The sequence below is a fragment of the Diabrotica undecimpunctata genome, chromosome 3, assembly GCF_040954645.1.
Source record: "Diabrotica undecimpunctata isolate CICGRU chromosome 3, icDiaUnde3, whole genome shotgun sequence".
Taxonomy (NCBI): Eukaryota; Metazoa; Arthropoda; class Insecta; order Coleoptera; family Chrysomelidae; genus Diabrotica; species Diabrotica undecimpunctata.
In genome coordinates this window covers 167,650,079-167,674,336 of record NC_092805.1, presented here as the reverse complement: position 1 = coordinate 167,674,336, position 24,258 = coordinate 167,650,079, and the positions used below count along the sequence as shown (strand labels likewise).

At 33.8% G+C, this 24,258-nt stretch overlaps 1 protein-coding gene across 2 annotated transcripts in view; it reads left to right on the top strand.

Annotated features, from left to right (window-relative positions):
* The first annotated feature begins 4,926 nt into the window (after window positions 1–4,926).
* The window catches only part of vn (membrane-bound neuregulin protein vein), a 304,648-nt gene continuing 285,316 nt past the window's right edge, over window positions 4,927–24,258 (top strand). Inside the window, exon 1 of one of the 2 annotated variants that reach the window (XM_072527512.1) lies at window positions 4,927–6,382. In XM_072527512.1, coding sequence (XP_072383613.1) covers window positions 5,383–6,382 — 1,000 coding nt within the window. In that variant the 5' untranslated portion in view covers window positions 4,927–5,382. The remainder of the gene's footprint in view (window positions 6,383–24,258) is intronic. The other variant, XM_072527511.1, reaches the window with a different exon arrangement.

Here is a 24,258-nt window from a genome sequence, read left to right as displayed (position 1 = left end):
TTGTATATTGGCTTTGGCCATTGATTATAAACCACACCACTTTTTTTGATAAAATTCCGCTATAACTTCTCACAACACTAATCACAGATAATACACCTATAGGGTAAGTTCGGCCCTGACACTACTCCTATCTCCTCGCAAGTCAGAGAGAGAATGAGAAATCTCGATACGGTCTTCGAATGGCGCCATCTAGTTGTTGATACGTCTTTCGGTTACCACGAGGTGAGCTATCTAGGGTGTGGTATTTGTAATACAACAAAAATAATAAAAATTAAATTTCTGGAAATGAGATAGTTGCTAGATATGCATTTAAAAACATTCGAGGCACATTGGCAGGTTACAGGTATCGCAATGCGTATTAATTTTTTTCGCATTTTTACGAGCATAAACTGTATTTTGTTGCTGAAACATAGTCTTGTAGCATGGGCTGCACCTTTTTCTGGTAACCCTCTTTTGCCCCTCGTATTCTTTCAAGAAGTGTTTTATCTTGGAACTGGAGGGCCTTGATTGTATTGGAATTGGATTTAAATCTTGATAAACCAGAGCCTCGACGATATTTTCTTTGAATTCTATTATTCCCAATTTTTTGTTATTAATTTTGTTATACAGATGCAGAGCATTTACCATAGCTGTTAAAGTAACAAAATGAAAAACGAGTCGGTTATACCACTTGATGGTTCTTCTCACGTATGGTGCATAAGATGCCATCTGGTCAGATGTGTCGACAAAAGCTCTTCCTTTGTTGTAATCTATAACCATCGCTGGTTTATCAACTTTTTGTCCTCTGTGATTTACTGTAACTATAGAGTCGTCATGTTTGGTACTGAGCATAACAACATCTCTTTTATCTTTCCATTTGCAGACCCTTTCTCAATTTAGCTTTTACCACATCTGGGGGTTTTTTGCATTTTCTGTCTGACCTTAGGGTTCCTACTAAATGTGTTTGTCGTTGAATTAGACTATTAGACAACGAAATACTAGTGTACTAGTTATCGGTATATACAGTTCTACCTGCATCCAAAAGTCCCTCCATCAGTGTTGTGACAATTTTTTCGGCAACTGATATATCGTCCGCTCTTTCTTTGCCGGTGTAGACTTTAAACGACCATGTATAGCCTGCAGCAATACAGAGTTTGAAAACCTTTATCCCATACTTATGTCTTTTATTAGGAATATACTCTCGGAAATAAATACATCCTCGAAATGGTACGTTGCTTTCGTCTATACAAACTTCTTCTTCGGGAATATACGATTCTTTGAATTTCTTTTCTAATACGTTTAAAAATTTAGAGATTTTGTGGAGTCTTTCTTCCGGATCGATTGCTTGCTCATTGTTTGATAGATGAAACATCGCAAGTAACATCTCAAATCTATTTCGACTCACTATTTTTGGAATTCCATTTTCATAAATTCTTTTTTTGCTCCAGTAATCCCTCAATTTTGGCAAATTCATAAGTCCCATCCACAAGACAATGCCCAAAAACTTGCGCTTCTCTGTACGATCAGTGTCAACCCATTTACTAAGTCTTGGAGTTCCACTTCCTGCTGAGGTAGCTTCATTCGCAGTATTTCTTTGTGCAGCAAATCTATTGGTTTCTTCCACAAACAATGAGATAATTTCATCGTCTATGAAGTGTTCAAAGTAACTTATAGGAGAGGCTCCATGAAGTTTCTGGATTATATGTTCGGGTACACCGGTGTAAGCATAAAGAAAATTAAATTTCAATCTGTTCCCTGCCACTGGCTCCCAGTTGGTTTGGGGTATATTATCGGTAAAATGAACTACTTCAGCAACTTCGTTCTCGACACCAAATGCAGCTAATTCATCCTCACTTGAATCGGAGCTTCCTTCATCATATGAGTAATCTCGATCTGCAAAGGAGCCATCCTCGGAATAGTCTGCTGCTTCCACATCAGACAAATTTTCCAACTCCCAAAGTAGTTCTTCTTCTGTAAGTCCTCTTCTTGCCATTATTTTTAAAATCTGCAACCAAAGAAATAATGAAATGCGTGACCACTGGTGTACATTTGGTCCCACAATGTAAAATTACAACCTGGGATCGCGTGACCACCGGTGGGTCCTAAAAAAATCACAAAAAACAAAGCTGAAAAAAAAAGTGTTTAAAATACAATAATAAACATTTAAAAAGCGGGTTCCTAGAAAAAAAAAACACATTTTAAATATTTGGTCCCAGGGAGTAAACAACCAATTACAGCGTGGCGCTAAATGTGTTATGATGAATGATGTGAAATGAGTCGAATCAGTTTTTTTAGAAACCAGCTGTACATAGCTTGAATTAAAAAAATTATTGGGACGATTGGGTGTTTCTAGTCTTTTTCGTCTTTGTGGAGAGTTTCAGTAAACGCACAATATACAGCGTGATGTATTTAAAAAACCAAAGTAATAGCAGAAAAATGGTAAATCTGCCAACGTAACAAACATACAATTTTAAATCTTCATAATATTGCAAAATTGTTATGGTCCACTCTGTATAAACCTAATGGAAGAAGCTTAGGACCTTGGAAAGCTGATTTTGTGTTTTGTAGTAAACAATTAATTTTGCTAAGATGTAAGGATGGAAATGATCACGAAAGAAACAACAGAGACAAAGAATAGATATAGGGAGCAAAGACAAAAAGTAAAGAGGGTGCTGAGAGAAAAGAAGAGAAAACACATAGAAAATAAGCTAAAAGAAATAGAAGAGAATTACAGAAATAAAAAATTAAAAAACCTATATCAAGGTGCTAGAAACGAAAAAAAAGGTTTCCAACAAAAACCCATATTCGTTAAAAACAAAGCAGGAAATAATATAAGCGGGGAAGCAGAAATAGCCGAAAGATGGAAAGAGTATTTTGATGAATTACTAAATGGCAATAATAAGTCAAACCAAAGAGAATGTATGAAAGCAGAAGCAAGAATCGAACACTTAGAAGACATAGAAGATAATTCACTCAGCAAAGAACAAATCGAGGAAATCATAAAAAATCTGAAAAACAACAAATCCCCTGGAAGCGATAACATAACAGCAGAGATGATGAAATATGGTGGAAAACTGCTAAATAATTGGATATACAAGATCATAAAGGAGATATGGATAAAATAACGAATACCAGAAGATTGGAAGGAAGCCATTATTTGCCCATTACACAAAAAAGGAGACAAAACAGAATGCAGTAATTACAGAGGAGTAGCGTTACTAAATACCGTATATAAAATCCTATCAAAATCCATAAAAGATAACCTAGAAAAAGAAGTTGAAAATATAATAGGCGAATATCAGTGCGGATTTAGACGAGGGAGAAGCACAACGGACCAAGTATTCATAATCAGAGAATTACAAGCAGAAAGCTATGAACACAACTTACCAACGATAGCGCTATTCATCGACTTCCAGCAAGCATACGATAGAATAAAAAGGAAAGAATTAAAAGAGACCCTTGAGGAACTGGGAGTTAGCAGAAAGTTGCGTAACATGATACATCTTACTTTAGAGAATACAGAAAACAGAGTCAAAGTAAACAATCATGTATCGGACAAATTTATAGTAAACGAAGGATTAAGGCAGGGCGATCCTTTGTCATCATTACTCTTCAATTTATGCCTAGAAAAAATAATGCGAGAAGCGAAAATCAATAGAGAAGGACTCCTATATCATAAAAGACACCAAGTTTTGGCATTTGCGGATGATATAGTGTTGCTGGCAAGAGGAAAAAAAGAGCTACAGGAGATAGTACAGAGAATAGTAAAAGCAGCAAAGAAAATGGGACTTTACATAAATGAAACTAAAACAAAATGTATGCAGTGGACAGATGATCAGTTCAGGGATGGACAAAAGTTTAAAGTAGAAGTAGAAGAAAGATTATCATACGAATTCGAAATGGTAGAAAGATTTACATACCTAGGTACAATAATATCACGCAAACCTAACATTAAAGAAGAAATACAAGCTAGAATAATGGCAGGCAATAGAAGTGTACATGCTCTTAGTGGAATGTTGAAAAGCAAGTTTTTATCAAGAAAGGCAAAAATACATTTATACAAAACAACTATACAACCAATAGTAACGTACTGCAGTGAGACATGGACAATGACAAAAAATGAACAAAATTTACTGGAGATATGGGAAAGGAAAATCCTGAGGAAGATATATGGAGGAATAATAAGGGACGGTTTATGGATAAGAAGATCAAATGATGAGTTAAAGAAATTATATAATCAACCTAACATAATAGGAGTCATTAAGGCACAGAGACTAAGATGGCGAGGTCATCTAGAAAGGATGCCGAACACGAGGACTCCAAAAAGGGTACTGAACTACACTATAACTTTAAAAAAGAGAAAAGGAAGGCCAAAAAATAGATGGAATCAGGAGGTAGAAAAAGATATGGAAGAAATTGGACTAGAAGGCCAGAAAAGAAAAATGAATAACAAGAAGGAATGGAGAAAAATCACATATCGAGCCAGAGAAGATCTCAGTACATAAAGGAAAGCGAAAATGAAGAAAGAACAAACTTTTTAAGCCATGGGCCTCTAAGGCCTTTAGTGCTATTGTATATAAGATGTAATGTATTGTTCATATTTGTAAAACTCAATAGTTAAATTATTAAATATTAACTTATTATCATTACAAATATTCTTTTGCCCATTATTATAACACTTAACAAATATCGAAAATCATTTACTTTTAAGGTTTATATTATAAAAATACGATTTAATATTCTGCATATTATTTCTGTTGGAAAAGTTTCAGTATTTATTCGAAACACCCTGTATTTGTCAGTTTTATTTAAAACCTCATAATGCATATAGCGTTGCATTGACCGAACCGAACTACAATTATTCCAAAAGCCCAAGAAGCGAAGAAGGAGAAAAGAAGAAAGCATGTCGACGCCAAGCGTCTAGCTTTCCACTCGAGCAGCGGCAGGCAGGCAACGGCATCCGTTGGCGAATACACAGGCGTCGCGCCATCCTCGTAGCTCGTACTAGTCCGCAGCGAGTGGTGGGGCCAATCTCGATATCACAACTTCAGTGCAGCTTGAGCCATCCGACGAGCGACATAGCCATTGCCACACTTACACTAACACCAAATACACAGTTGCCGATTTTATTTCGACGTCGAAGTATTTCAAAGCGTCGCGCGCGTCTGTAGTGCGAGATTTAAATTTAAAAAAAGTGACAGTGTTTCTATTCTTTTCGGGATATGCCTGTGTGCTCTAATTAGTGATGTGATGTACAGAAAAGGATTCGTGAGGATTTTTAATTACTGGAAACATGAAGCAGCTCCGCATTATCTTATATTGGCACCTCGATATCAGATATCACCACAGTACGGACACTGGCTCTTAAACACACCATAAGCCAAAATCAAAACCAATCTAGACATGTACCAAAAATGTGTATGTTTTCTATTTCTAGTGATCCTAGTGGTTTTAAGTTGTTCAGGTTTCCACATAGATAACCTCGCCATGGCCGATTTATCTAAAAAAAGTTTCCGTACCTCAACTCATACTTATTCGAATACAGATGAAAAGAACAGTTACGTGCAAAGACCTCACAAAATACGGCACCATAGGCTATGGAGAACTCAAGTGCACAACCGATACCCTAAGCCCCATATCGACATGTTTGTATATCCCCCACCACCACATTTTTCCTCAAAACCCAACCCCACAACAAACATATTTCCACCCTCACCTAACACGCTCGGCGAATCCAACACCGGCGAAATTTCATATTCCAAATATAGCAATAACAACCCTATCCTACCCCATCGAGGAGTAATTCACCCTAGACTAGGAGAATTCAAACCACCTTGGCTCCGCGCAGACTCTTCAGCGTCAAGCGAAGTCAAGTTTTCCTATGAAGGAAAGTTAAGCGAGAAAAACTCGTCGTTAACTTCACCGACAACCTTCCCCAACGAAAACCTAGCACAGATCCCCCCGACTGACTTCGCCCCTGTCAAATTCGTGGTATCACGGGCGCAAAGATCTCCAGATCACAAGAAAATTAACAAACGTAGGAACAGATGGACTATGAAGCAATCTGAAGACATCTTTACCAAGGCTTACAAAGCGAAGTTCGTAGTTCTAGCGGAGGTCGAATCTAAGCCATACAAAAATGAGTCAAACGGGTCGTGTAATTATTACGTGAAAGTGATCAAGGACTTTAAGGATAACGCAGCTAATTACTTCGGTTCGGTGAACAAACATCTGCGGAAAATGTTAAATACCAAGTGCGAACTAGTCAAAGAGATGACGACTTCTAAGAAGTACGTCTTGATGCTGAATGAGTCTTTCGGGTTGGTGGATACGCCGAAGCCGAAGGAAAAGCTAAGGCCGGCGATGAGGAAGAAAATTAGCAGGATCTGCAAGCATGGGTTTGGTAAGTTTTACTTCATTATACAAAACAAAACAATACGAATAACTTTAATTTTCTCATTAAAATTTAGAAACGGTTTTGACATCTGTTTCAACGCATTTTATATTTTTTTTGACCTAAAAAACACTTCTGTTGATAAGAATTGTCTCAGATTGAACGGATTAGCATGACAACAATAAACTTCTCAATAAGTGTTCCTATTTTGACTTTATTGTACACGGTGTACCAAATATTTTCTGACTTGAGTCACTTGTACGTTTAATAATGCAATTTGTTTTAATAATACTTATCTTCAATTTTATAACCAACGGTAAGTGGCATTGGAAATAAATTATAAAAAATCAAATAATTCGGCGCAAACTATATATTTTTGCATGTAGCTGCATTGGATAACAAACATCACAAAGTTGTTGATTATTGTTAAAATTAATCCTAATTGAGTCAATCATCGTTAAACAATCGATTTCAGTATCTTTCACTGCTGTATCGATAATGTAACGACCTTCCATGGTTCAAACTTTTTTAAGTTATCCCTGTCATTATATTTCCTTGTTTTAACACATCTATGTCTAGTTTTTTTCTTTAAAAATATCGGGATAAACTATAGATTTGTATCTAGAACTTATTTTGCATGTACATGCTGTAAATAGAATAACGAATATTACAACTTTTTTTATTTTATCATCCTTAAATTTAATCTAACTAAATCGATCGTCGTTAAACCATCAAACTTGATTTCAGGATTAATTCACTGTTGAATCGATAACATAAATGACTTAATAGCTCAAACTTTTTTGGATATTCCTGTCATAATATTCTCCTGCACCATGTTTTACTGTATTCTGGTCCGGTTCGTTTTTTGAGGATCATCTGAGCGTTATCCTTAAAGTCCTTGTTCACTTTCACGTAATAATTACACGACCCGTTTGACTCATTTTTGTATGGCTTAGATTCGACCTCCGCTAGAACTACGAACTTGGCTTTGTAAGCCTTGGTGAAGATGTCTTCAGATTGCTTCATAGTCCATCTGTCTTCCTTCTTTCTAAGAAGCTTAATTATAATATTTTTTGTTCATATATTGTTACTTCTTACATTTAACGTATAACTACGTTATCTTCTATAAAGTTCTTCTTTTTATATCAGAACTTAGGTTTGTTCTTGTCTGTTCTTAATACTCTAGTCATATTTGTGACGTTTACTGCCAACTATCTTTTACAGGTCAACTGGAACCTGTTGGTCTTACTATGGGCTCCTGCTATTCAGGCAAGTCTTTTACTTTAATTCTTGGAACAAGATGATTCCATTATCTGTCTTCCCCATCGTACAATATCCAGTATTTTGTACAAATCTCTTATTTTTTTCTATGGTGTCTTTATGTTCTTGCGTTGTAGGATTCTTTTTGTTTCTGCTACATCTTCTCTCATTTCTATCGCTTATATCATTATGGCCTTACACATTATTTATATATATTTAATTTCTAATTTGGAGTCCTTATTCTACGAGTTGGCATCCCTTAGACATTCTGATATGACAGATGATAATGTATTTGTTTTGATTTATTTAATTGTTTCTTACAGTCTCTTCAAAGGTTTCTTTAGCTAGATATTTCAGCTCCTCTGATACTCGAATCACGGGACTTATTTGATCATTTTGTCATTTATGTCCTGGTATGGTAATGCTGGTCTTCCGCTGTTCAAATATATCCTTTTCCGTTGTACTTTAAGAGTTTATTTAGTATGGCATCGGCCCCTAGAGCTCTTCTATTTTTTAATTTACACTGTTTGTTAATTTTTGTGATTTCTATCTTGCCATTATCATCAAATTATTCTATAATATTGTCTACATTGTAAATTTCTTTTATAAAATATTTATTGTTGTGTGTTTTTTGTTTAGATTGCTATACATATTCGCAAGTGGGTCTTTTCTACTTTTCACGGATTTTTCAAACTTTTGTTTGCGCTCAAAAAGGTCGTTTTCCAAGTCTTTACTTTTTTGTTATGCTTCTGTTGGTCTGTCACTGTCTTCATTGGCAAGTTCTTTTATAAAGATTTTTGTTATTCTGTTTTTATTTTGTTTATATTATTATAATCACTAATAGGTTTTTTATACATTTATGGATTTTGAAAACTTATTTTTCTGTTCAGTACAGGTAGTTTTCCATGTCTATGGTGAATCGTGCCCAATCGTCTCTTTTATGATTCTCATCTTCTAATGGATCTTGTTTCTTCTATCGTTTCTTCTATCTTTGTATAGCTGGTAGGTGTGATTTGATTTGTTGCTAGGGATATGTGAAAATTTCCTCTTGTCTTGTGCAACATCTCTGTTTTTGTTGTTGAACCATGGTTTTAATATTTTTTTTATGTTTTGATTCCAATAAAGATCACGTATTATGTTTATAACATTGAAATCGAATATTATTATTTATTAACTAACAACACTAAATGCATTTACCATGTTTGACGTAAGGCGTAACTGACTGACTATATTTCATATTTCGAAAGTTCTTGTTTCTTGAATATATGTGATGTAAAGCTACCCAAGCTTGCAGGAACAACGATGACAAATTAAACTAACGAATTTGAACCATATGTATAAATAAGAATGACCATAGCCGAAAATATTATCCACTCTTGACAACTTCGAAGAAAATCGCTCAAATTAGGACTTCTCGCTCGCCCAGTATATGATCAATTCTACGAATCGACAACTACAATCAGCTTATTTTAATTTCTCCTTTTCTTTCGATCCTTAAAGAAGCAAAGAAAACTTTGGTGATATTTTCACAGCTGTTTAAGATTAGTTTAGAATCCACAGAAAATAAACATAAATATTTAGTGTTAAGTAGCTTAAGATAAGCTAGATTTTGTGAGATAAACAACAAATTCGTATCGAATCGTCATTGATTCTTAAAATTGCAATCTTATCTGAGGTCTGTCGTGTGTTTAGGAATTCACAGAGAGTATTTTATAAAAAAAAATACGAGTGCTTTACTTTTTTTATGCGGTAAACAATTTTCTGTCAAATAATTCAATTTTTCTGTCAATTATAACTTTTTTGCGTCAATTTTTTACTATAGTTTCTGCTCTTTGTACATTGTAAGATACTAATACGTGGGTTGCACCGTTTTGAAATCCACGATTGACTTGGGATCATAAGGAAGTCAACCTTAGCCAAATCTCTTGTTCATTATCACAACGGTAATCATGGAGTTGTCTGAGTGCATATTCAGAGGAGCCTCTTGGCGAGTATCAAAGTGGTTTTAGTCCTGATCGATCAACAACAGACCAGATCTTTGTGCTAAGGCAAATACTGGAAAAAAACAATGAATTCAATATCGACACATACCATCCTTTCGTAGATTTTAAATCGGCCTATGATAGTGTCCTAAGAAATAAATTGTATGAAGCCATGAATGAATTCCACATCCCCGATAAACCGATAAGATTGGTTAAGGCTACAATGCGTAAAATTGTTTGCAAGTCGAAATACAGGGCGAACAATCACAGGCATTTAAAACGAATGTTGGGCTGCGACAGGGAGATGCGCTGGCGTGTCTCCTTTTCAACATAACTCTGGAAAAGACGGTTAGGGATGCCCAAATAGACAACAGAGGAAACATTTTTAATAAATCATCCCAAATTTTGGCATATGCAGATGATGTTAACCTAGTTGCCCGCACAACACGCAAGCTAGAAGAAATGTACACCACCTTGTCAAACGCCTTAAAAAATATGGACCTGCAAGTAAATGAGGAGACAACTAAGATAATCGCATCAACACCCAACAATAGAGCCAGAAACATCGGCCACCAATTCACGGTTCATTTGGTCTACCTTTGAAGTGGTGGACAAATTTACATACTTAGGCTCCCTGATCACCAAGGAGAATGTCATGACGGAAGAAATCAAACGAAGAATAATCCTAGCAAACAAATGCCATTTTGGACTGAGTAGACATATGAGCAGCAGAAACTTAAGCCAAAAAACAAAAATAACCATATACAAAACCCTTGTACAACCAGTGTTGTTATATGGGTCGGAGACATGGACCATTTCCAAGGCAAATGAAAACCTCCTGCTTATATTTGAACGAAGGATCCTGAGAAAAATATTCGGTGGTATCTGTGAAAATGGTGTTTGAAAAAGGAGGTACAACTACGAGATATATCACAGGTATAAACATATATTTGGTGGTAAAGACGTAGTATCGCTTCTAAAAATAGGAAGACTAAGATGGACAGGACATCTGGCAAGATCACAGCAGAACAACCCTCATAGAAGAATCCTTATGTCACAACCTGAGGGAAGTAGAAGTAGGGGTAGGCCAAAACTCAGATGGACGGATGGTGTAGATGAGGATGGTAGAAAAATAGACGCAGCAAACTGGAAACAGTTGGCAATGGATAGAACTGCCTGGCGTAATAGACTTGGGAAGGTCGAGGCTCTTTTATAGGGCTGTAGCACCAATGATGATGATGATGATGAAGCATATTAAATTAAATTTTAAATTTTGTGCAAACATAGTCTAATAATTTTCTGCTAATAAACATTTCTCTATCAATTTTTTACAAATAATTCTGCATTTCTTGTGTCAACTTTTTACTGTGGACAATTTTTTTGTAATTTCTGTTATTTTTGTAGATTTAACGAAATTTGGATTTTTCGTCTTTTTTGTGGTCCTAATCTTTTTTACAAACTTTTGTGCAAAATTTGTCTATTCATTTTCTGTTAATAACTATCAATATTCAGTCATCAGTTTTCTGCTTGTAATTCTGACTTTCTTTAAAGATCTTAATACCTTATTATCTTTACGTTCTTGTTTTAGTTTGCGCTTAAGATAAACAAATTTTTTCATATATTTCTCCATTTTTTTTTAATCTAATTCTTTTGCATGCATTGTGTATCAATTTTTTGTAGCTTCTGGTATCGTTGTAGATTTAATCTTTCCAATTTTTCCAGTTAACGCTCCAGATAATTTAATAAATTCCCAATATTTTTGCATTTTTTGTGTCAATTAAAATATTTATTAAATAATTAAAAAAGTTTACTTCATTACTACAATTAATGTCTACCTAGAGTTTAAATATCTAGTCATCACATTATCTAGCTACGGAAAGCTCGAAACTGAAAGATAGAGCAAACGAATAGAGCAAACAGAGCCGCAGGGTGCTTGAATTAAACAATATGGAGAAATAAAAATATCGGAAAAGAAACGAAAGGCAGAACTTACAAAACAGCCATTAGACCAATAATGACATACGCGGCAGAAACACAACCTGACACAGAGAGGACAAAAATGATGTTAGAAACAGCAGAGATGAAAACACTTGGAAAAATTTTTGGTAAGACACTAAGGGACCTAGCTAGAAGTACAGATATACGATGTAGATGCAAGGTGGAGAACATCCAGAACTGGGTAAGAAATAGAAGAGTAGAACGGAACGATCGTATAAGCCGAATTACAACAAATAGAGTATTACAGACGGCAAGAGACTGTTCCTCAATAGGAAGGCCACGAAAACGATGAAACGACAACTTACTGGAGGCACATTGAAAAACAGACAGAGTCATGTCTATATAAAAAGAATAAGAAGAAGAAGAAGAAAACTTATAACAAGATTTAAAATCACACAGAAACAGATGTAGAGCACGAAGAAGGAGATGCGAAGCTGCTATGCAAAATGTTAAAAACAGATAAGTAGAGAATTTGAAACTTGACGGTTGACATATAATTAAAAAAAAATAGGCCATGTTTGTCTATATATCTATTTATTTTTGCAATAACTGCCACATCAAAACACAAATGAGATATAATTTGGAGCACCTAGTCAGGAAACTTCTCACCTCGTCCTCGTAATCTCCAAGATAGAGATCCTTTTAGTTTCCGGAAGTGGTGAAGTACCAGATTCGTATCCGGAGGCACCAATAACTCGCTGAATTAAAAATACAGTTAAATAATAACTAGTATGGCACGTTTTTAAACTCTCTGCTTTGTTATTAATATTTTCTTACACCAATTCGTTAGTAAAACATATGTCTCGTCGCGAAAACTAAATTGCACATATCAGTTTTTGCCTTCTTTAATCTCGTATAACACAGCTTGAGTTGTGCATAAAAGCTGGCAAATAAAACTGTACTGTAAATGTTTTTGTGAACTCATTTAAGAAATCGATATAAAACATCAAAGAGCTTTTAATGATTTACCAGAATATTAAACGTCTTGACAATACCGTTTACTGTTAGTTTTGCTTGTATTTTGGATAAAAACAAACTGTGATGATCGTCTTTTAAATAGAAACTTATATTTTTCCTTTCAAAATTAACTAGCCAATGAAAATAGAGCAAAAACAAAACTATTGGTTATTTAAATAAAAAACAGTTCCAATAAGGTGCTCAAAATGAGATTCCTTCACTTCTTGGAAATAAGCCAGCCGTACAACTAAACATGCTAATAGACGCAATGAGAGGCTACGGATACAGTGAGGCCATTACGAGACTGATCTCTTCGTACTTGAGCAACCGAAGCTTCAGGGTACGAATTGGACAAGTACTATCCGAGCATGGAGCTCCGGAGGCTGGAGTGCCACAGGGAGAAGTCCTATCACCCCTATTGTATACAATATACACCGCAGATGTTTCAATGCGTTTGAGTATGCTGCAATATATAAAAAACAAACGCCATAAATATGGCGTTAAATTATATAAACTATGTACCGTCAGTGGATATACATATAAAGTGATGGTTTACTGTGGAAAAGAAAACAATATGATAAACAAAAGCCATTCTCAGAAAGTTGTGCTGACCTTAATCAATAGCTTGTTAGATGCTCGACGAACTTTATATGCTGATAACTTTTATTCGGGCATTCCTCTTGCAAAAGATCTATTAGATCGCCAAACTTTTTATTGTGGAACTCTTAGAAGCAATCGGAATGGTATTCCAAAGGGAATAGTTCAAAAGAAACTAAATAAAAATGAAATAATTGGCATGGAAAATAAGGACAATATAAAGGTAATCCGTTGGCAAGACAAGAGATCGGTATTAATGTTATCCAGTAAACTTGAGCATACCCTAACTTTCTTCACTACGGGCAAGAAAAAGAGATCAAAACCAAGGGAGGAACCAGTGGAATATATTTTTAAACCGCAAGTTATCCAAGACTACAACAAAGCTAAAAAAGGTGTAGATTACAGTGACCAAATGGCAGCTTATTATTCTTCCTTGCGAAAAGGTCTTAAGTGGTATCGTAAGGTAGTCTTCGAACTAATCTTTGGTGCTACAATAATCAACAGCTGGATTATCTATAATAAAACAAACATCGAAAAAAAGATACCAATGCTAACATTTTGTGAACAGTTAGCATTACAACTTTCAAATCAAAATGAGTGTATTTCTGAAACCAACTTATCAAAACGAAAACATTGTCTGCAACGAGAAGAAGGTCCTGGTAGAAAACGTAGACGAAATTGCGTTGATTGTTACAAGAAGTTGAGACAGACTATCAAAAATAAGGAAGCTGACAAGAAAGTGACCAAAGTAAACACTTTTTGTGAAAATTGCGAAAAGAAACCGGCTTTGTGCTTAACTTGTTTTAATGATAGACATATCTAATTATTAATTACTATTTTAATTATATATTTTTGTACACTTTAATATTACTTCAAATAAAAATTGATCATTTTATTTATTTTTTAAAAGTAAAATATTTCAAATTGCCACATAAGTATCAGTATATTTTTTATATACCGTAAATACTTTACCGGACATCGGAATCTGGTGCTATGTCTGCCAGAAATGGATTAGAGTGTTTACTATGAGATGGCAGTGTTAGATTCAAGGTAATTTCAAATACAAAGTCACAGAAACCATTTATTTATAGATATGTTTACCAGACCCATAGGTCTGGTATCGTCCGAACAGTAGACAGTGTTACCAGATACAGGGATCTGGTAACGTCAATAAATGTTCCTGACAAATTTAATGCCGTCGTGAACGTGTTAAGTATCTTAGAAAGCTTAGGGAAGTGGCTCAGTAGGCTTATGAGTCGGTATAGCATCTATGAATTCAAAACTAAATCTCTCATAGACTAGTTTTATATTAATAATATTACCTCCCAGATCATAATTTTATATTTTGGCAGTTGTTTTCGTTCGAGAATTGTTGGCAGGCCTGTCCTCTTTTGTAATAGGTTAAAAACATTAAGATCGTGTTTCTAAATACACACATTTCCAATTTTTTGTTTGTTTTTAGCTTGAGAAGACACACCTAATAAACGGCGGGTTAGCATAAACAGTATATGTGCATCAAAAAATAAATAACTCTATATTTGTATGATACCTCAATTTTATACGATTATAAATACTATTCGAGATTAATCTTCATCACTTTTATTCTTTATTTCTGAGATTTGATTGTTTTGTGCCAAACAATTTCTCTAGCCCAGTTGTTGTTTAGCCCATTGATCTAATGCAGTGTTTTCCGAACTTTTTTGTCCTGTAGACCACTTACTTAGTCTACGGGGGAATTACTTTGGTAACTTTATTGTAGAAAAAAGGAGATCCCATGAATTAGAAAATTACAGACCTATAAGTCTTCTTAGTCACCTAAGAAAAACACAAACTCCTTACAAGAATAGTAATGAATCGTCTTGAGAAAACACTTGATTTCTACCAGCCAATAGAGTCAGCCGGATTTCGTACCGGATTTGGAACACATGATCACCTACAGAGCATTAAAACGGTAATAGAAAAGACTATCGAATACAATCGATTACTCGTTCTGGCTTTTGTAGATTTCCATAAAGCCTTTGACACGGTAGAATTTGACAAAATCTTGGAAGCACTACAAGCATGCTGCATTAACTACCGATATACAAGGTTAATTTACAATACATACAAGAACGCAACTATGTCGGTGAAACTACATAAAAACACGGATCACATCCAAATCGGCAGAGGAGTCGGACAAGGTGATACCTTATCGCCTAAACTGTTTGCTGCAGTACTAGAATATGCTTGTAAAAAACTTAAGTGGGAAGAGAAAGGCCTGAACAAATTTTAAATTTGCAGACGACATAGTTTTGTTCTCGGATAACCTCAAGGAGATTTGTACAATGCTACATGAACTTCCGTTAGTGGGGTCTTAAAATAAACATCTCCAAAACAAAATTCATGAAAAACCTGATACCTAGCGAAAATATCAATATTAGAGACAACGAAGTAGAGCTGGTGGAAAAATACATATACCTTGGACACGAAATAAAGATCACAAGAAACAACCAGACATGCGAACTACGAGGAGGAATAAACCTAGCATGAGCAGACTAAGAGGTGCACCAAACGATGGTTAATTTCCAACAAGTTTGGTTCAATTTTTTCAGCATATTTCGTTTTTAAAGGTTTCAAGATTTCGTAAGATGGTCTTGGTATACCATTATAAATCTAATATCAATATAATTTTGTGACTGCATGTCAATCAAATCGATTTGAGCGTGTGAATTAAATTTTGAATGCAAAATTAACTTTTTTGGGTTACTACTCTTTTTCTGCTACTGCACACAAAGTCGTAGATCAACCATTGTTATTTCCTTAGTTACATTACAATAGAGTTTACTTATTTTGGAAACCATACGATTGCGACCGCCATGCCCAATTACTAAGTACGCTGTATGAATTATATCAAAAAATTCAGTAGTTGTAGCATATTATAATTTTTTAGACTTAGCGTTTTCGTCAACTGGCGTAATCAGTAGCTCTTTACTTACCACTTATAGTAATTACATCATATTTGCAAACCATTCTATAATGATTTGTTGTTTTTTTAGCACCTGGTGTTCTTAAAACATTTTTCGCATTTTTAATGTCACTTATATTCGGTTATTGTATTCATCACAGTTTAAAAATGATTTCTTGTCTTCACGTTTTGACCTGACTATTGAGTTTATATAATTATTAAAACGAGTGCGCACATCGTTGATATCCATAACACACATAACCTAGCTTTTAGTCAAAATGTCAACATTGACCGATTAACAACGGGAAATGTTGACATTGGCCAGACAATGATAAAAATGTTGTAAATCAATAATTTAAAATTATCATCAATGTCCAGTTTCTATGGACGATAACGGTAATATCCAGCCATTGTCGACAATGATTAATTCAAAAGCCCATTGTCGATATTGACCGGTTAATAACGTTATTGGCCGGATTTATGTTATTGTCCGTGACATATATTATATATAGCTGTAGGTGCAAATTCAAAGGAAATTCAGGAAGCATTGTAAAACCCATATTGAACGATCTTAGTTTGAGGAAACAAGTGTCTGTCTAGCTATTAGATAAATAATGCTGTCAAGGCTTTTCAATATACAGTGATGAGTGCCTTAAGAACCGGCAAAATAACGCAAAAGATAGAAAACAATACGTTGTGAAATAAAAAGAGATGAAAGTAGTAGAGGTGGGAAATTATCGATAGAAACCTCTAATTTACATTACATTACATTAGGACTATCGATAGTTTCCCACCTTTAGACGTTAGCTTAGGAGCTAGTTGACTTCAGTCATAATATTACAAGTATGACGTCGAACATTAACATTTTTTAAATTTCGCATAAAGTAAAAACTGATTGAAGGCAATAAATCAAATTACAGTTACAAAAACAGTTTAATTAGTAGTAATTTGATAAATACAGAATAACAAGCTATGATAATTATGTATTGAGTATGCGACGTCTCAAATCACAGTTTATTATTGATCAATACTTTAATTTTGGATAAAAATATACTCGTACTTCTGTTTTTACTTACATTACGTGATACGTATTACTATGACTGAAGTCAACCAGCTCATAAGCTAACGTCTAAAGGTGGGAAATTTTTGATAATTCTAATGTAATGTAAAGTAAATTATAGGTTAATATCGATAATTTCTAACCTCTACTACTTGCATCTCTTTTTATTTCACAACGTATTATGTTTTCTATCTTTTGCGATATTTTGCCGGTTCTTAAGGCACTCATCCCTGTATAATAACAACCCAATTTTAAGGAGCATATCGATAACACACAAATACTAACCTTACCTCAACAGAAAACTAATTGGTTGTTTACAATTAGTTGAATCGGTTCGGTTTTTTGTAGACGGGCACACAACATATAATTATGTTGTTAATATCCTTTTACGATAATAATCAATGTTTATTGTCGGAAAATGAAAATAAGCAAATCGGTGCGATGGGTCCTGGACTTCATAAAGCAAATCGAGCAAATGTTTTGTTTTGAGGAAATTTATTGTGGTGATTTATTAATAGAATTCAGGGCAACACCCTCTTAAGATTAAGTCGCAGGGAAATATTCCACCAAAAGTGAGAAACCGAGATATCTGCGGTAAGAGCGAATTTTTTTTATCTTGGAAAATCTTTTGGACATTTAAATTTTTATGGAAAGAGGTAAAAGAAATAAAATAAGACTTATGGACTCACACAAGCAACACATTCATGATTTTATGGAAAGTTATAAACAAAATTTCCAGAGGTGAAAGTTATTTTGAGATTATTGAGACACAACGTTATGAGTCAGGATATATTACATAATGACAAATAGGAGAAACAATACCAAAACAAATTTTCTAGTAATATAAATAATACTGGGCAAATTTCTATAAAAAAACAAAACACTAATCAAGAAAAAACCACTCTAATAATAAAAAAAATCGGTTGCCTGTAAAGTCGGTTTTACGGGCGAAGATTTTACGTGACAACGTCTTTTTCTCGGTAGAATATTTATTGATATGAATATTATTAAATTGCACAATAGTTGTTTGCAGTTGAAACGCGCTGTTTCTTCTCAATCGACTGAATTACGATTGATTGCAGAGTGATTTAAACTAATAATTTACTTAACACTATCAACATTTGTCAATAGTATGACATAACCTATAAACTCAGTTTCTCAACTTTTGTGTCAATCTAACAATTAATCAATCAATCATAGTTTACGATAATGAAATATTAGTGTACAATTATTTACCTTTATTGTTGTAGTTGTTGTAAATGACGAATCTAAGCACTCCACATTTTCACTACAGACACAGCTGACGATACTTTAACCACACGTGTGAACTTGTATTATGACGCTTTCTCGGTTTTCCAACGCCAAGAACGCTCGAGAAAGACAGAGACACAAGCACGCTCCGATTCAACGCGCCTAATTCTCTAGTGCTGCGCGCGCAGCGGACCGATCATGTTTGAGTGGGAGAGAGACGCAATGCATTCGCCGGTCCGGCGGGCCTCTCTCTCGTTCGGTGACTCATCGTAACAGACGTGAGCGGGCGTTACACTTTTTCATGAGTGACTCCGAGCCACAACCTAATTTAAGACGTTGTCACGTCAAAAAACTCCCAGACGGAATGTCCAATTTACAAAAGGAGATCGGGAAAAATGGAGAAAAAATTGACATTGATAAACTAAAAGATCTCGACATTGCAAATGTATACAGACAGCAAATAGAAGACAAATAAGGACAAAAAACTTAGAAAAAGAAGAAGACATTAACCAACTATGGGCAAATATATGAGATATTGTGTTACAAAAATCGGTTGAAATATTGAGCAAAACCAAGTCAAAAAAAAAAGAAATTATTGGTTTGATCATGAGTGCGAAATGGCCACAAATAGAAAGAATGCAGCATATCAAAAAACCATTGACGCAGGTTGTACACGGAGAAAAAAAGAAGAGTATAGACGTCTTAGAAGAGAGAAAAAACGTATCCATCGACGTAAGAACAGAACACTCTCAATGAGATACAAGGTTTATTCGATAAAAATGAAACGAGGAAATAATACAAATCCTTAAATAATAGCCGACGAGAATTTAAATCACGATTAAAAGTCATATGTAGACTTCGGCAAATATGCAAATAAAAATGTAGAAAATATGCGCATAAATATGCACGTGTGTTTAGCCGAAAATATGCAAATATTTTACAAAATATGCATACAAATAAATAAAAAAATCGTAAAATAGTAACAATTTTATTAAAAAAAAAAAAGTGTACATAACTAAATATTTCCTACTATTCATTAAGATTTACATTTATTTTAGGTAACTACATCATTTTTAAGTATGAATAAACTTATTTAGAATTATGGTAACAATAAATGACCAAGTGGTGTTCAAAATTTTCTAACAAAAACTTGTGGCTTCTGTCTGAGTACATATATTTATATATGGAAAAACTTCGTTCAATATCAACTGATGTAACGGGAGCATTTTTCAAACTAACCAAAACATTTGGTTCTAAATTAATTGTTTCCGAAATATTTCCAGCTAGAACACTGACTACTTCAGAAAGAATATGGTAACCTTTATTTTTTTCCATAGTAGCTTCAAATTTTTTTAAAATATCTTTTCCAATATTACCTCTAACGTTCCGACAACATGACGCAAATTCTTTTATTAATGCTGTACTTTCGAACAATGACAGTTTTGGTGATTCTAACTGAGTAATTGTTTTTTGAACAAAACTAAAATTTGATTTTATAAATGAAAGTTCTTGTTGAAGCAAGTTACTCTGAAAAGTTTGTTTAGAATCCAAAAGAGATTGGGAACTTTCATCTGTTAACGTATCAATTATGTTCTTTATTTTAACAAAATGATCTGCATAAAAATTAGCTGCTTCTAACCATGTTCCCCATCGCGTTAAAATAGGTTGTGGTGGAAGAGGAATGTTAGGTAGCATTTCTTTATAAAGTTGAATTCTTATAGGAGATTTAAGAAATACTTTTTTGACACTGGATATCATGGTATTTACAAGAGGAAACTTTTTTCGTATTTCCTCTACAACTCTGTTTAATCCATGCGCTACACAAGTAACATGTATTAAATCTGGGAAAAATATTTTTAAATTTTGTCCTGCTTTCACCATATAAGGAGCAGCATCCGATAAAATAAGCAGTAATTTATTAGAAGGAATAGTTGTCGGAAGAAAAAAAGTTGCTAATGTTTCTTGTATAAAACGCGAAATTGTTAAAGCATTTGTTTTCTCAAGTTGCTGGCATGAAATAAGATGAGATTTTGGTAAGGTATCTTCTTTAAGAACACCAATCAATAAATGAGCAATATACTTTCCTGAGGAATCAGTGGTTTCGTCTACAGATATGTAAAAATAATTATCTGCAATTTCTTCCTTAATATTAATTAACACCGACGAGTATAGCCCGTTCACATTATTTCTTCTTAGAGACCGATCACTTGGAACATTAAGTTTGCAATATTTTTTTAGAAACGAACTAAAATTTACATTTGCTAATTTTGAAAGCGGTATGTTTGCAGACACTAATGCGCGACACAAGTCTTCATTAAAAGTTTCTTGCTCATCTAATTTTTTTGAAGTAGATTGGAAACATTTAGCCATTGAAGTTTGATGTTTTCCTTTTTTTGCAATGTGTGAAGCAGTTCTCACATGTTGGTCTATCTGAAATTTCTTCTCACATGCTATCTATAAATAAAAATAAAAAACTTTATTTTAACCCAACCTTTAAAATATAAAAATATACAAGGTGTTTTTGGTTAATCAAATAACTGGTTTGGAAAAAAAACACTCGCTAAGTGTTTTTAATGCAGTATTAATCCACAAATTAGTTTTTGTTACTAACCATTAGTACATCATATAACTTATTTTAAAATTCAACAAAAGTTTTTTTTTTTGTTAATTCAATTACAATAAAAATAATTGTGTTTTAGAATAGCTGACTTCATAAAAAAAAGTAAAGGTGAAAAATTTTTCTAAATACACACCATTGTATTGTACCATGGACAATTTTTTCTCACTAAAGGAAGCTATTTTTCATTTAAAAACAACCTACGAGTACTAAATTTCAAGTAAATACGTTTATTGGTTTTAAAGTTATTGTTGTTATTAACTAAAAGAATTTAATTTTTTTTATTTTAACACCCTGTATCTCGAAAAGTAAATACGTTTGACCCCTCATTAACTATATCGTTTTGTTCAATTTTTCGAGAAGTATCTACAGTCAAACGTTGTAAGTGTCATTTGGAAACACCCTGTATGTATGAAATATTAGATATTTAATAGAAAATATTAGATACTTACAATTTTGCCACAGACTGAACAGTAGATTTTTCCCATATCCATAGACAGCTCTTTATAAGGTTTAATCCAAGTTGAAGCACTGGTTGTTTTAGGCATTATAAAATCACAATCTTCCTTTTTGTTACGCACAACGAGTGTTTACGCTTTGAATATCAAAACAAAAATGATTTACAAATCTGAGCATCAAATTAGAAATGTTTAGGTACCTAATTCAATAAACTGGGAGATTTTGGAAAATCCCTAAATTAGGAACAAAACTATTAGCCGTTTACCTGCTGTTAAGATACAATAAATTGTAGATATATTTGGGGATTAGATCATAAAATGCAAATGGGCGAACCCTTAGCGATTATCCAATAACTGAATGCCTCAGTGACCGAGACTTTCTAAGAATGTTGAGGGCTACTTAAATTGATCTTCTTTGAAATTGTAAATGTTTTGTACCTGTAGAGATTACGTACTTAGATCATTTCTTGATTAAAATGACTACAAAATTTTATACAAGAATTGAAATAAATTGGTATGTTTAAAAATTTTCAAATACAGTATAAAAATCTGAACTTTTATGCACTTTATGCAAACTTTTATACAAATATGCCAAAATATGAAATATTTGCATAAAATATGCACAATATGCAAAATATGCAATATGCATATTTGCCGAAGTCTAGTCATATGTATGCTGTGTCCAGAAGTAAATAAATGTGAATTAAAAATGTAAACAATATCGGAACAGCCAAAACGTCCAATCTAGAAACCTCTATGAACCCTTGATACATCTAGGATTCACAATGGAGATCACCAGAAGACAAAGACTGCAAACGAAAATCAGCTCCACGGCAGGACCGATTTCTTGTTCTTCCAACCTTGCGTCGTTGTACATCGACCGCTAAAAAACTCTTAAATGATATGATAATGTATGTGGAAACTTTCTCTAAGTGGAGACCGGTACCTTTTACGATATAGGTAAAAAGCCTTTCAAAAAAGTGAACCGATTTTGTGGTGGGTCAATGATAGTTTGGTCCTAAATTCAAAATTTATAAATAACACACTGCTGCTGAAATGTTTTCTGTTTGTGGCATTTTTTAAAAGTATTCAGTCTAAATTTTAAGTACTTATGTTAATAAAGTAAGCATGGCCATAGCTATATCTCGGCAAGGAAAATGGTTGCAACGCCCATCTGGGCGGCATAATTTATTGGTAATTAATTGATGTTGATTGGTGCATTGACCAATCTCCAAAAACACTCTGCTAAGCTGAATATTAGAGAATCTCTTAGAAAGATGATAGTATTATACATGCAAAAACAGCCATTACGATTTAGCCTAAATTGTCTCTATAATAAAGATTGTTTGTACATTTTATTTAAAATGCAAGACATTAACTCGGTATTTGTGCATTCGTTACTGAGACAATTTTATGTAAAAGTGTATCATTTAATTACATTAGACATTAATATATGAAATTATTAGATATTTTACTTGGGTAAACGCCGAAACTTCAGAAATCATCGGCAAATACAATAGAAGAACTTTAAAAAACATAAAACGGAAGAGTTTATATAAAATTCTATAACAATTGTACAATGTTACATTTAAAGTACCCAATTAAAAGAGTTCCCAAGCAATATTACTTATATTTTTTAACAAATTGCCTGTTCTAGCATGTATTACATAAACAAAATATGATAATTTATCCAAATTTATACAAACAGATCAAGACAACAAGTCTTTTTAATCCAGGCGACATCAGAGTTGGCTTAAGTCGTTTCTGCTAATGATTCGACTCCCTGATATTAATTATTAGCTCAGTACCATGGTAAACATAATCATTTTCATCCCAATCCAATATTGTCGTTTACTAAAGGAAGTAAAATCTGTAGGAAGATACTTTACCTTAGTTGCAGACGTTTTTTATTATGATGTAGGTAGCCTTAATTAGGTGGCCTGTAATTTCTTAATTTCCTTTTTTATATTATTACTATGGTCTACGGTTTCGTCTTACGTTACGTTTCGGTTTTTCTACTGAAACTCTATTTACTACCACAAGAGAAATAAGGGACCCAAACAATATTACTGCTTAGAAATTCTAACGATATGATGTACAACATTGCTTCGCAGTTGGACAAAGTGGATACTGAAATGGAGACCAAGAGATGGTACCTACCAAAGAAGAGTTCGTTCACCAATACTTTGGACTGACGATCTAAATCGTTGCCATAGGAATTTGATGCAAGAGGCACAAAATCGAAACAGATGGAAAATTATGAGGTATATCTATGTCTAGCAGTGGACAAGCGAAGATTGACTGATGATAATAACTGAGCAACGAACAGCTCCGGAGAATCATGAAGAATATCCAACAATGGACGAAATGGCGCATCAAAGAAATAATTGTAAGTTCATAATAAATAGCAGTGATAGATGTCCACCAGTAATGCTACACGATCATCAGTTACCTCTACAAAAATATATTAAATACCCGATTAGGCAAAATTCCAAACGCAGACTGAAGCGTTGTGTATCCCATGCGATGTACCTAATACACTTCTTTTTAAATAAACAATTTTATCTATATCTACTCCAATTGGTCAAATCTGGACCGTGATTAGAAGTATATCTGGAAAAAATTCGCATCACTCTATAAAGTACTTAATAAAAGACAATCAGACATTTACGTCCGAATGCAATATATCTGAAAGAATGGCAAATTAATATTGTACCGGTTCTAGTGATGAAAGCTGTTCAAGAGAATTCTAAATAAGAAA